The 12,531-nt window shown below is 43.2% G+C and overlaps 1 protein-coding gene across 1 annotated transcript in view; it reads right to left on the reverse strand.

Moving 5' to 3' along the window:
- Positions 1-328: 328 nt before the first annotated feature.
- LOC124613984 overlaps positions 329-12,531 on the reverse strand; it is a 140,488-nt gene continuing 128,285 nt past the window's right edge. Inside the window, exons 11-13 of the mRNA XM_047142771.1 lie at positions 9,093-9,203; positions 2,029-2,134; positions 329-586 (exon numbers count right to left, since the gene is read on the reverse strand). Coding sequence (XP_046998727.1) covers positions 444-586; positions 2,029-2,134; positions 9,093-9,203 — 360 coding nt within the window. The 3' untranslated portion in view covers positions 329-443. The remainder of the gene's footprint in view (positions 587-2,028; positions 2,135-9,092; positions 9,204-12,531) is intronic.

Raw genomic sequence — 12,531 nt, forward strand, 5'->3', positions numbered from 1 at the left:
ATAAAAGTGAAAATACTGTTGCTTCGTATCTGGTAAATGAACCACAATTTTGCACTGTTATAATGTATCGTTGTACAAGAAAAAAATAATAATGATAGAAGCATATGTACACACAAGTCTGTACACACAGTCCTCGTAGTAATATCGGTCCCTAGCATTCAGCCAAAACGCAGTGTTGGCAGTTCTAGAAAGGCAGTTGTGCTGAACATCTGTAGAAAAGTTCGTCGTTTTCTCGATGAAAATGGTTAAGTTAGTGTTAAATCATTGTCATTATACAAACAATGTGTAAAAAAAGAGTAGACGAGTAAATAATAAAATGAAAGTAGAATTAAGAGATTTAGTAGAGAGTATTTTATTTCAGTTTTTGACTACACGTAATCCTGTATAATATGTACAAGTGTTTCATAAAGTCGTCTTCCTGTCTTGCAAAACAGGGTTGTCTGTCAGTCCACGGACAATTTTTTAAATGAGCCTGCGATGCCGTAGATGTCGCAATAGTGGTTATCGGCGGGGCGTTTGCTCTCGTCTGACATGTACTTGTCTTTCTCCAGCAGCCACTCACTGTTGACCATCTCCCTAACTTTGTCTGAAACACAGAGCACAGTTTAGCTTTCAACCTTATACAAGCAATCCGCGTTTCAGTAGCTTTCCTGTATGTTCGTAAAAAGTAATTTGAGACATTGCTATTATCAAAGTCGTTACGTAGCACTGTTTGTATTTTCTTGAGGAAACAAGTATTGATTTTCTTCCGTAATTATTACTAATGGTTAATATTTTGTGGAAAGCAGTTTCTGTTCTGAATCCAAATGTTAAATGAACAATGGTAATTTTGTAGGTCTGCCTAACGTTGTTATCTATTCGTTAGAAGTCCCTTACTTAATAATTCTGTACGCACTAATTTAGAAATAACGTAGTGATTAATCGTGGCAGAAGGGCTGTATTTTCACGAGAATCACCGTGAAGATTACCTTTACACCTGATAAAAGCAGTGCTTGTCAGTTCACATTCAGTTGTTTAGTCTCTGTTGCCAGCTAAGTGGCTCAATCATTCTTCTACTATATCTTATTTGTGATTACGGTAGAACGACAAATATTGAAGACCACAAATTTACGAGACAGAGGCTCTCTAACAAATGGACATAGTAATTGTTGTTGAATAGTTTGCCATTTCAGTTGAAAACGCCCCTGTGCGTATCTGCATAGCTGATTGACCTTAATTGTGATTCCCGATTTAAATACAAATCAGTTTACGTTCAAACTCTCCAGGGCGAGTACATTGTTTTACTCAGGTAGAATTTCCACGGTTCCATAATGGGGATGCAAAAAAAGAAAAAAAATGGCTCTGAGCACTATGGGACTTAAATTGTGATGTCATCAGTCCCCTAGAACATAGAACTACTTAAACCTAACTAACTTAAGGACATCACACACATCCATGCCCGAGGCAGGATTCGAACCTGCGACCGTAGCGGTCGCACGGTTCCAGACTGTAGCGCCTAGAACCGTTCGGCCACCCCGGCCGGCGGGGTTGCAAAAGTGCTATAATACTTCTATCAGGATATGTGTGTGAAAGATTTTTTTTTATTACAATAATATACAGGCCACGATTACGTGGAAAACAGAGTGCGAACATCTGTAAAATTGCTCACATTTATTCGTACGGCGGCAGTTTGTCTGTGATAAATACTGTATTACGCCTTCAGTGCGAAGAAAATAAATAAATAATAGTGAAATTCAATTTCGCTCGTAATGTATGTTGTTGTGAAATATGTAATATGAATCAAAGCCGCATGCAGTGCGACTGCATTGCTATCTAAATACGGCGCTTTCGTTGTTTCCCCGTCTTCCCCCTCCTCACACCCAGACAGCGTGGCGTGGATGTGTGGGAAGGGTCGATCCACGCTGAGCTCTGTGGCCTACGAGCCAGGTACCCTAATAATTAGGGTAAGCAGCCAGATGGGCGTTAAACATAAGAGGATGTGTGGGAAGTGATGAATTTGTTCGCTGAACTATCAGAGGAGTTGCTTACAAGCAAAGTTGTCAGCAGGTCCAGCAGTGCCACCCAGCTCGTCTGGCACGCAGTCAGGCTGCACGTAGTCGAACAGAGTCGTCGATCCTGGAAGGTGCGCGAACACCTGCAGCAGACAGGCGGTATGACAACAAACAGTCCGAACACTGGTATTTTTTTCTAATGTTATACTGAGTCAGTGCCACACACAGTCACCTCAACAAACATACGTTTCGTGAAATTGAAGTAAATGAGCACTACAGTATGCAATTAGAAATCACAATAATGATACTGTTCTTAAAAGCCACATTTTAAGCAGCAGAAACATGAAAATAGTATTGCGGAGACTAAGCTTAATAATGGGTGGGGAAGCAGATGTTTCCACTTACGTCATATCAGAAAAGTGCTTCGTTTTAACCTCGAAATATCTGGAGTGTCTGATATATGTCTACATCAGTCAACAAGTCCGACTGTTCGTTACAAAAACGTAGTTTCCTACTTGTACTGCACTCATGACACGCACAAATAATTCGACCTCAAAGAACCCTGCCGTATGACAGAATTTCTTTAGCAGCCATGAATGCGCAAATTTATTTAAATGGATCAGTTATCGAAAACACAATAAGCTAAGTCTCCGTATAGAGAACTAGTCATCCCAGGAAACATCACACTAACACACTCTACCACCGCCTACGGTCTCTGTCATGGTGACAGTTCGATGAGGAACAGAGTCCACAAGTTTCTTCACGTATGACCTACGCAGCTGCAGCTGCTTATTCATGATCACATCCCGCTGAGCTAACAAATTGTGGGGATGATGTTTGCTGCGTTTCGTGTGCTGTTCCAAATAATACTGACTTTGTGTGGGACTGAGGTCGGATGATATAGTCCCGCAGTCAATGTGCGATACGGTGCTTGAGTGGCAGTCAAACCTACAACGTATACGTGCATTCTGTGAACACGAAATATTGGGATGTCCAGAGCAGTAATCACGATGTCACAGAAGAAAGGGCAAGACTCGGTTAAAGAGAATGTTGAAACGAACTCCCTGGTTCATACTCAGGATTAACTGAGTGAGTTGGCCCAATTCATAGCACCAACAACACCCTGAAACATCACAAACCACCCTCCAACCTGAAAAACAACCTCCACGCCACTAGACTGCAGGTGCGCTCGAGGCACTGCCTCATGTGAGAAGAGGCAAACAGCAAGTCGTTGGACTACATCAAATGCTAAATCGAAACCAACACAGACCACAGATATTACATTGATGCATGTATTCATGAACACATCACATTATTCACAAGGAATCGTTAAATGCTATATACAATCAAGAGTGATACTTTTTTACTCTTTTGCAGCCGTACAATAATGTATCTCCGTAATAAAATTGAAATTTATACATAATTGATTGACGATTCATATAGTACAACAGGTACTTAAATACAGGTGTTAAAGCTATTAAAATATAAAACTGAATGAGAAGTCTAGTAGACCCCTGAAGCTGTATTTATGTAAGTCGAGTGGACACTCACCTAACCATCCAAGCAAGTTTTAATTTGCGTCTTCTGCTTTGTATAAGTGCTGTGTCATATGGTGTAGGGAGTTGTTACAGAGTGACGCAGAGTAAAATTTGTCGTTTCTAGGCAAAGTTCTCAGCCCTCGTCAACTGACAAAAACGATCATCAAATATCAATGTCCAGTCTGTGTTAAAATCGCGAACTGTCTTCACTTTACCGACTACAATATGTTCCTGTCGTCCTATGTCAAGCACGAACTGCTTGTCCTATACCATATAGCAAAGCATTTACATACACCAGAAGATGCTACTTGAAGTTGTTTGGGTCTCTAATCGGCCGTAATAATTACAGCTACAGCAGACTATTGGACTACATTGTAATAGGTTTAAAACCTATATGTAAACTCCGGTTGTACTATGCGGCTTGCCAACCAGTTATGCCTAACTACTTTTGCTGTGGCTGCTCCAGTTTTAAAATGGTCTGTAACTTTGATATTGATTACTACAAACAATACAAAGGAACAGGGAATGGCAAGTTAATGTGCAACTAGGCTAGCATGAAAAGAACAATACCCGCATCTTGAAACTTAATACCGCACACAACAATTACTATGCCTACTAGTAATATTATTAGTGAACAAAAATTAGTCTAATGCAACAGTTCTTCATTCTCGCTAATCTGAGTTGCATTTTTCAGCAGTAAGACGCTTTGATCAGCTCTATAACACCAGTATATGTCTCATGACTCCACTGCTTACATATCAGTCACTGAGTCATGTCTTTCTCGGCGTCGCCATAATGAGTGGTACAGAACCGAGTATCCTCACTGGAACTGAAACGTCTATTTACTGAAGGATATGAATGTTTAGATTTTGATGTCTTCTTCGGTCTAGAACTTTGGAGTTGTTTTTTCACAGTGGTTCTTCTTCTGCCCTTTGTTTTTCTCACGGCATGTTCCAGGATCTTATTGTATTGACAACTTGATACTGTAACTCTTGTCTGAACTTTGTTTGTTTTCGCCTTTTTTCCAAATGAGTTGTTGGGTGGTGTCGGAGAGGTTTCAATCAAGAAAGCTTGAATTTCTTACTTTAAGCACTGGTGGTTGTAACATATTTTCTCCTTGAAACCTGCGTGTCAGGTGACAATTCACTAGTAGAAGCAGTTAGGATTGTGTCTCAAACCTCTAAAACAGGACACCATCTGTTTCAGACTGAACTGCTGCTGCAAAATGACAGTCTTGAAACATACCTCTGTTAAGTGGCCAAACTCTTGTTTTAGCGAAACCATTATTCCCGTACCTACTATTGCTGATGGTCCATATGCTTTCCCAAACAATGTTGCCATGTGGAACTGGGTGACAACCTCTACTCTGTCTTCGCTCCGTCTGTGTCGTAGGAACTTCTTCATTTCATTTATGTAATAACTATTCAGAGGCTTGAAGAATGAAACGTCAAGGGCTGCAGTCTGTGTGTCGTGTGATCCGGTCATGAGAGTATAATAACACCATTTTTTCCAGCTGGCTCTAAAGCTTTGATATTTACGGTGTGTGTACAATGTCCGGCTAGAAGGAGTAAATCTTATTTTTCTTCGAAGGGTAGACGACTTCGATGAAATGTTTTAGTCACGGGACAAATACGTCTTTATTTGTGAATCCACTTTCGCGGCTGTAAGCAAAAATTGTTCCAGGTGGAGCGCCGTCGTTTACTCCGTCTCCAGGACGCGTACATTTGTAAATTAGAAGTGTCGGCACACATACTTCTGTGGAAGATGCACAGCAATCTGCTGTAGTAGTAATCTCTTTCCTCAGTGGGTATGGATCTCACAGCCTTTATATCGTTCGAAGCAAGAACTTTTCGAGGTTTCTTTTGGGCTGTTGACAAGCCTGTCTCGTCCGCGATGAATACTGGAGTAGCATCGAGATTATTCTCGTCAAGAACCCACTCTCATAGTCAAAAAATGGTTAACGTTATCTTTTCTAAATCCTCTGGCCTGCGCAAAGGATGTCACATAAACAAATAACACCACTTCTTTCCATTGAACGAAGCTGTCTCGAAAGCTAGGATGCCCAACGGCCGAGGTGTTATCCCAAACAAATATTCTTCTACTCTAAGAACATGCGACACTATAGCTCTTGTTCCACGTCTTGGGTAGGCCACACGTCCCGCTTGTTCTTTTTTTCTGCTCCACTACAAAACAACGAGATTTCGTTCCTAGCGGATTCTAGAACAACACAAGAACGGTATACACTGCAATAACAATGATTTTCAATCTACATATTGACCAAGTACACTTTTAAAGCTACAAGTAGGTGAAAATCACAAATGAAATAGTAGGAACATAATTTCAATAAAATATTCATTACATTAAAATTAGATTCAAATAATTATTTTTGTGATAAGGGAAGTGAGAAAATTGTGGAATTACTTCAGTTGTCACCTACAAGGTGACGTGTGGCTGCGTAAGAGTGCATATCGGCGATACGGGAAGGACTGTTAAAGATCCAAGTGTGAAATAGGTGGTGGCGGAGCGAGAACTGTGGACTTGACATTGATTTCAATAACGTATATGTGCTGTAAATAAAACCAACATTTATAGAAGAAAAGTCCGAGTGGCGATTGAAATTTCTAACAACATACACTCCTGGAAAATGAAATAAGAACACCGTGAATTCATTGTCCCAGGAAGGGGAAACTTTATTGACACATTCCTGGGGTCAGATACATCACATGATCACACTGACAGAACCACAGGCACATAGACACAGGCAACAGAGTATGCACAATGTCGGCACTAGTACAGTGTATATCCACCTTTCGCAGCAATGCAGGCTGCTATTCTCCCATGGAGACGATCGTAGAGATGCTGGATGTAGTCCTGTGGAACGGCTTGCCATGCCATTTCCACCTGGCGCCTCAGTTGGACCAGCGTTCGTGCTGGACGTGCAGACCGCGTGAGACGACGCTTCATCCAGTCCCAAACATGCTCAATGGGGGACAGATCCGGAGACCTTGCTGGCCAGGGTAGTTGACTTACACCTTCTAGAGCACGTTGGGTGGCACGGGATACATGCGGACGTGCATTGTCCTGTTGGAACAGCAAGTTCACTTGCCGGTCTAGGAATGGTAGAACGATGGGTTCGTTGACGGTTTGGATGTACCGTGCACTATTCAGTGTCCCCTCGACGATCACCAGTGGTGTACGGCCAGTGTAGGAGATCGCTCCCCACACCATGATGCCGGGTGTTGGCCCTGTGTGCCTCGGTCGTATGCAGTCCTGATTGTGGCGCTCACCTGCACGGCGCCAAACACGCATACGACCATCATTGGCGCCAAGACAGAAGCGACTCTCATCGCTGAAGACGACACGTCTCCATTCGTCCCTCCATTCACGCCTGTCGCGACACCACTGGAGGCGGGCTGCACGATGTTGGGGCGTGAGCGGAAGACGGCCTAACGGTGTGCGGGACCGTAGCCCAGTTTCATGGAGACGGTTGCGAATGGTCCTCGCCGATACCCCAGGAGCAACAGTGTCCTTAATTTGCTGGGAAGTGTCGGTGCGGTCCCCTACGGCACTGCGTAGGATCCTACGGTCTTGGCGTGCATCCGTGCGTCGCTGCGGTCCGGTCCCAGGTCGACGGGCACGTGCACCTTCCGCCGACCACTGGCGACAACATCGACGTACTGTGGAGACCTCACGCCCCACGTGTTGAGCAATTCGGCGGTACGTCCACCCGGCCTCCCGCATGCCCACTATACGCCCTCGCTCAAAGTCCGTCAACTGCACATGCGGTTCACGTCCACGCTGTCGCGGCATGCTACCAGTGTTAAAGACTGCGATGGAGCTCCGTATGCCACGGCAAACTGGCTGACACTGATGGCGGCGGTGCACAAATGCTGCGCAGCTAGCGCCATTCGACGGCCAACACCGCGGTTCCTGGTGTGTCCGCTGTGCCGTGCGTGTGATCATTGCTTGTACAGTCCTCTCGCAGTGTCCGGAGCAAGTATGGTGGGTCTGACACACCGGTGTCAATGTGTTCTTTTTTCCATTTCCAGGAGTGTATGTAACTTCATTAGGGAGGACGGCTACTGCCTTTCGAAATAGTGTCTCCCAGCCATCAAGGAAGTGAATACAAGGCCGGGGTGTGCGAGCAATGCAAACAACGCCCCTGCAGCCACCTCTGCGGGCGATAATACTTTGGATAAAAATTTTCCCTCTCTTGATCTGGCGCGTTCGCTTCTATCCCGTGATCATTACCCACCAGAAACATTGTTTCATACGACATGCATCTCGCCAAATGATAACAACAGGAATACCCCAGAAATTTGAGCTAATGCAAAAGCTTACCGGCTGTCATTTTTCCCACTCGTCATTCAAGAATAGGAAAGGGAAGGTGGCATCAGACGGTGGTATCAGAAATACTCTCGGCCACAGGACTATCCGTTGGCTAGCATAGAACTGATGTAGAAGTTGAAGGTCCGAAATCGACATTACAGGGTATTGCACGAACAAATGGTTCAAAGCACTATGGGAGCGCTATGGGACTTAACTTCTGAGGTCATCAGTATCCTAGAACTGAGAACTACTTAAACCTAATTAACCTAAGGACATCACACACAGCCATGCCCGAGGCAGGATTCGAACCTGCGACCGTAGCGGTCACGCGGTTCGCGACTGTATCGCCCTGAACCGCTACACCGGCCGGCTATTGCACGAACACACAAGGGAATGGGTTACTAATCCTCTTTGAACTAATAACTAGGTAGGCTACTGCGGTCATATTTCGGACAGTGACTGAAATGTGACGCTGTTAAATTTGTAGTTCATTCAATGGAATGTGAGTGGAAAATCCGTCAGGTTATATATATAAGGAATTATCTGACAGTGGTCACACGACGGACTTTGTCGGAGGTTTTGGACACTTTTCAATACTACCGTCCAATATAATGTGAAAATTTAAGGTGTCTGCCCCCAGTGACACAACGTGGACATGACGGCTGAGATTGTTGGTTAATTGGGAAGTAGCATTACAATGAAGGCAGATGCTGCCAGGAGTCTACTCGAAATAATACTGATGTGTGGAACAGCTCCCATGTACACGCAGGAAGGATGTTTGTTACGATAGCAACACGTACAAATGAGACAGTATCGTGGCTGGTCAAGTGAAGACGTCCATAGGACCGAACGTCTCTAACACGATGTCAAAGTTGTTTCATGGTGACGTTTATGTCAGAAATTTTGCCGGATAAGAAAAACCATTCAGAGTCCCAAACCGTATGCCAGAGCGGTACTTGTATCTGACACTATTTGGAAAGTACATATAAACACAGGTACTTCGTGACTAGCAATAACACGAAGCAGCTTTTACGCAGTCGTATCGAATTGCTATTTATGCTCTTTACGTGTAATTAGTACCGTGCAGTATAGCACACGAGTTATTTGGCTAAACATAACGAGAGGGTGTATATAGCCCGATATGTAAAACGTACCACAGCGTATGGATTAATATCCAAGAAAATTATGTGTCATAGCCAAAGAGAAAAAAACAATGAGAGATAGCATGACTTACCCTCTTTTGCAACTTTTCAGATAGCGCCATCTTCACTATTTTCATGACTGAATGTATGATCTTCGATGCATTCACCAAGTGAAGTCCTTTCAATTGCCGGCGGTAAGCAGTCTGTACATACCAAATTTATTGATTAGTTCAGCACTAAGCTCTTTTTAAGGCTGAACACTTAAGTACAAAATGATATGGAAGAATTTTCTTCAGTCATACATAACTAAACTGGATTTAAACGTTAAAATAATTGGATAAAATATTTTAATTCCTCATTCCTTTAGTAATTTAATAACTAAACTACTAATTACATTTCGAATAAGATGATTGGTACTTCTTTATAAACCATGAAAGCATTCAACTATTCATAATATACTGCATGAATCGAAGGTAGCACCAAATCGTTGAGGAAATATGTACGAAGAGAAGTGGTAACAGACGAGTTCAAGGTAATACGAGAGCCAGGCAACATATGTATACATATACAAGTCTTAAGCTAGCTTTGAGGATTATTATTATTATTATTATTATTATAGATGCTGAGCAGCAAAAATAATTTCGGTGGTTACTACTAAATGAAAGCAATGAATGGTTAGCGCAGATGATAAAACTAACAGCTGAATACACGGGCGATGTAGAAGAAGGGCAATATTGACTGGTATCTGAATATTAGTATAAAACATTAAGTATGAAATATTAGTACTAAATTTGGAAGAAACTCAGGTAATAGTCAAAGACTTAAAAATGGGTTGGTAAAACTACACAGGACAGACCAGTTCATTTATTTAACAGCATTGTTTGATTAAAAAAAGTTGTATGACATAAAGGGATATATCGAGGATGGATCACGAAGCTACAACAGTATCAAGGTACATTTACGTCAGGAAAAAGTTCTAGCGAGATAATGTAAAGAGCTCACTGAGATATAATTAAGAGCTTATAAGACTATATACAAGTGTAACAGAGCACAACTACGAGAGGCGTGGACAACTGAGGACAGTACAAGACAAAGTATAGCTGAAGCAATGTCATCTGCGCTAGGCGTGTAGATAATGTGGATTGGTAAATGAAAGAACGCAGAGGAGGGAGTATACTTAAAACGACTATTTTTATCAGAAATAAATTCTGAAACACTTAGTAAAAAAACACAGTACAGCAGATTACTTTGAACTTAAGATGACAGTAACTTCTTATGCCGTGAAACTGAATACAAACTCGCAATAAAAGAGCGGCAAAAGAACCATTTACGTCAAAGTTTTTTCATGACGAACGAATGTTGGCCACTCTGTTTTGATTGTCACTTAGAAAAAATAAGTTGTAAAACTAATTTTCAGTTTATTGCATGCCGTGTTGTGGTACACAGTGAAACTCCGCACCACACCTCCGCAGCCTACCCCAGGAGTCGCCTATTTCAGCCATTCTCTTTGTCACCTCTAGCGGAGTGCTGCGGTACGTTGAGGAGGGAATTGAACTGTTTATTCGAACTTTAGACATGTAACTATAAGCAAACACGAAATTAGTTACGTAATTTTATTTTTGCGATATTATACACTGCTGGCCACCGTAAATGCAACACCCTGAAGGAAGCATCCGAATCAAGTGAAAATTATACCATGAGTTTGCAGCGATGAGATAGGCAACTGATTATAATTTCAGCGCAGACACACATCACGCGCGCCTGTGGCGCCACCTCATAGCGCCATTTAAGGCTTGGCGATTTCGACGAGTGTACGTTCGGCAAGTGTGTTTACCTTGTGGTTGTTTCACAAGACGATCAGTTATGCCTCGTAGACAACAGCGAACATCTTTTGATCAAGTATCCGAGTTCGACAGAGGAAGGATAGTGGCTTACCGAGATTGTGGATTATCATACAGAGAAATCGCTAGTCGTGTTGGACGAAATCAAACAACTGTAATGCGGATATGTGACCGTTGGATGCAGGAGGGTACGACGGACCGAGGTGGTCGATCGCATTCACCTCGGTGCACCACTGCACGTGCTGATTGGCAAATTGTGCGCATGGCAGTGGCAGATCGTTCAGTGACATCCCGAACCATAGCACAGCACATTGCGTCTGTAACGCATCATCCAGTGTCTGCGCGTACCATTCGACGCGGTTTACAGCAGAGTGGTCTGTCCGCAAGACGTCCATTGCTTCGTCTACCATTGACGCAGAATCACAGACGTCTCCGTCGCCAATGGTGGGATGACAGACGGATGTGGACGGCAGAATGGAATGACGTTGTCTTTACTGACGAGGCACGCTTCTGTCTGCAGCACCACGATGGTCGGATTCGAGTGTGGAGACACCGTGGAGAGAGGATGCTGGACAGCTGCATTATGCACCGCCACACTGGTCTTGCACCGGGTATTATGGTATGGGGCGGTATTGGATATTACTCTCGCACGCCTCTAGTACGCATTGCCGGTACTTTAAATAGCCGGCGCTACATATCCGAGGTGCTGGAGCCAGTTGTCCTTCCTTACTTTCAGGGCTCGCCCACAGCCATATTTCAAAAGGATAATGCGCGACCACACGTGGCACGCATTGTCCAAAGGTTCTTCGTCAATAATCAGATTGAATTGCTTCCCTGGCCGGCTCGCTCTCCGGATCTTTCGCCGATAGAAAACATGTGGTCCATGGTTGCTCAACGACTGACCCAGATTACATCCCCAGCTGCCACACCAGATAACCTTTGGCAACGTGTGGAAGCTGCTTGGGCTGCTGTACCCCAGGAACACACCCAACGTCTCTTTTGACTCAATGCCGAGACGTGTGGCAGCGGTGATCTCCAACAATGGCGGCTACTCTGGCTACTGATTCTGGCAGGAACCACATGTCACAGACGTCTATAAACGTAATCATTTGATACTTGGTCGACATGTTATCTACAAAATAAATTTTGTTGTGCTACCTCTTGTCTTTCTTGGTGTTGCATTTACGATGGCCAGCAGTGTAATTAAAACTTGATGACTAGCCTTCGTACGTTGACTGTAAGTTTTGCGGCACTGTCGGAAATTTACACTGTGCTCGTTGCACCGGTGCTATCGTTGGGTCTGATTTTTTTCCCACCTTTTACTGTGGATAGGAATTACGTTCGTCAAGTTTTTAATAAAATGTCGAATAATAATTCGACGATTGACAACGGCTTGAAAAAATGTTAGCAAGAGAGACGATAGTGTGCACGTCATTGACAACCTTCTTATGTTCTCATTTCTGACAAGTAAGCCACAAACTGTGACTCATATGACTGATGAGTCCTGAGTTTTCTCTCTCGATTAACAATAATCGAGCGTGTAAAGAGAGTAATGATCTGCCATTATCAAAAGCAAACTCAAATGAACGGAAGAAACTATTGTAACAATTTATTTTGAAGAGTAGTCCTATAACACCCCCCTGCTTCCCGGGATTTGCGAAATTACAAGTTGACAACGACCGTGAATTAT

Source organism: Schistocerca americana, chromosome 4 (assembly GCF_021461395.2).
Source record: "Schistocerca americana isolate TAMUIC-IGC-003095 chromosome 4, iqSchAmer2.1, whole genome shotgun sequence".
Classification (NCBI taxonomy): domain Eukaryota; kingdom Metazoa; phylum Arthropoda; class Insecta; order Orthoptera; family Acrididae; genus Schistocerca; species Schistocerca americana.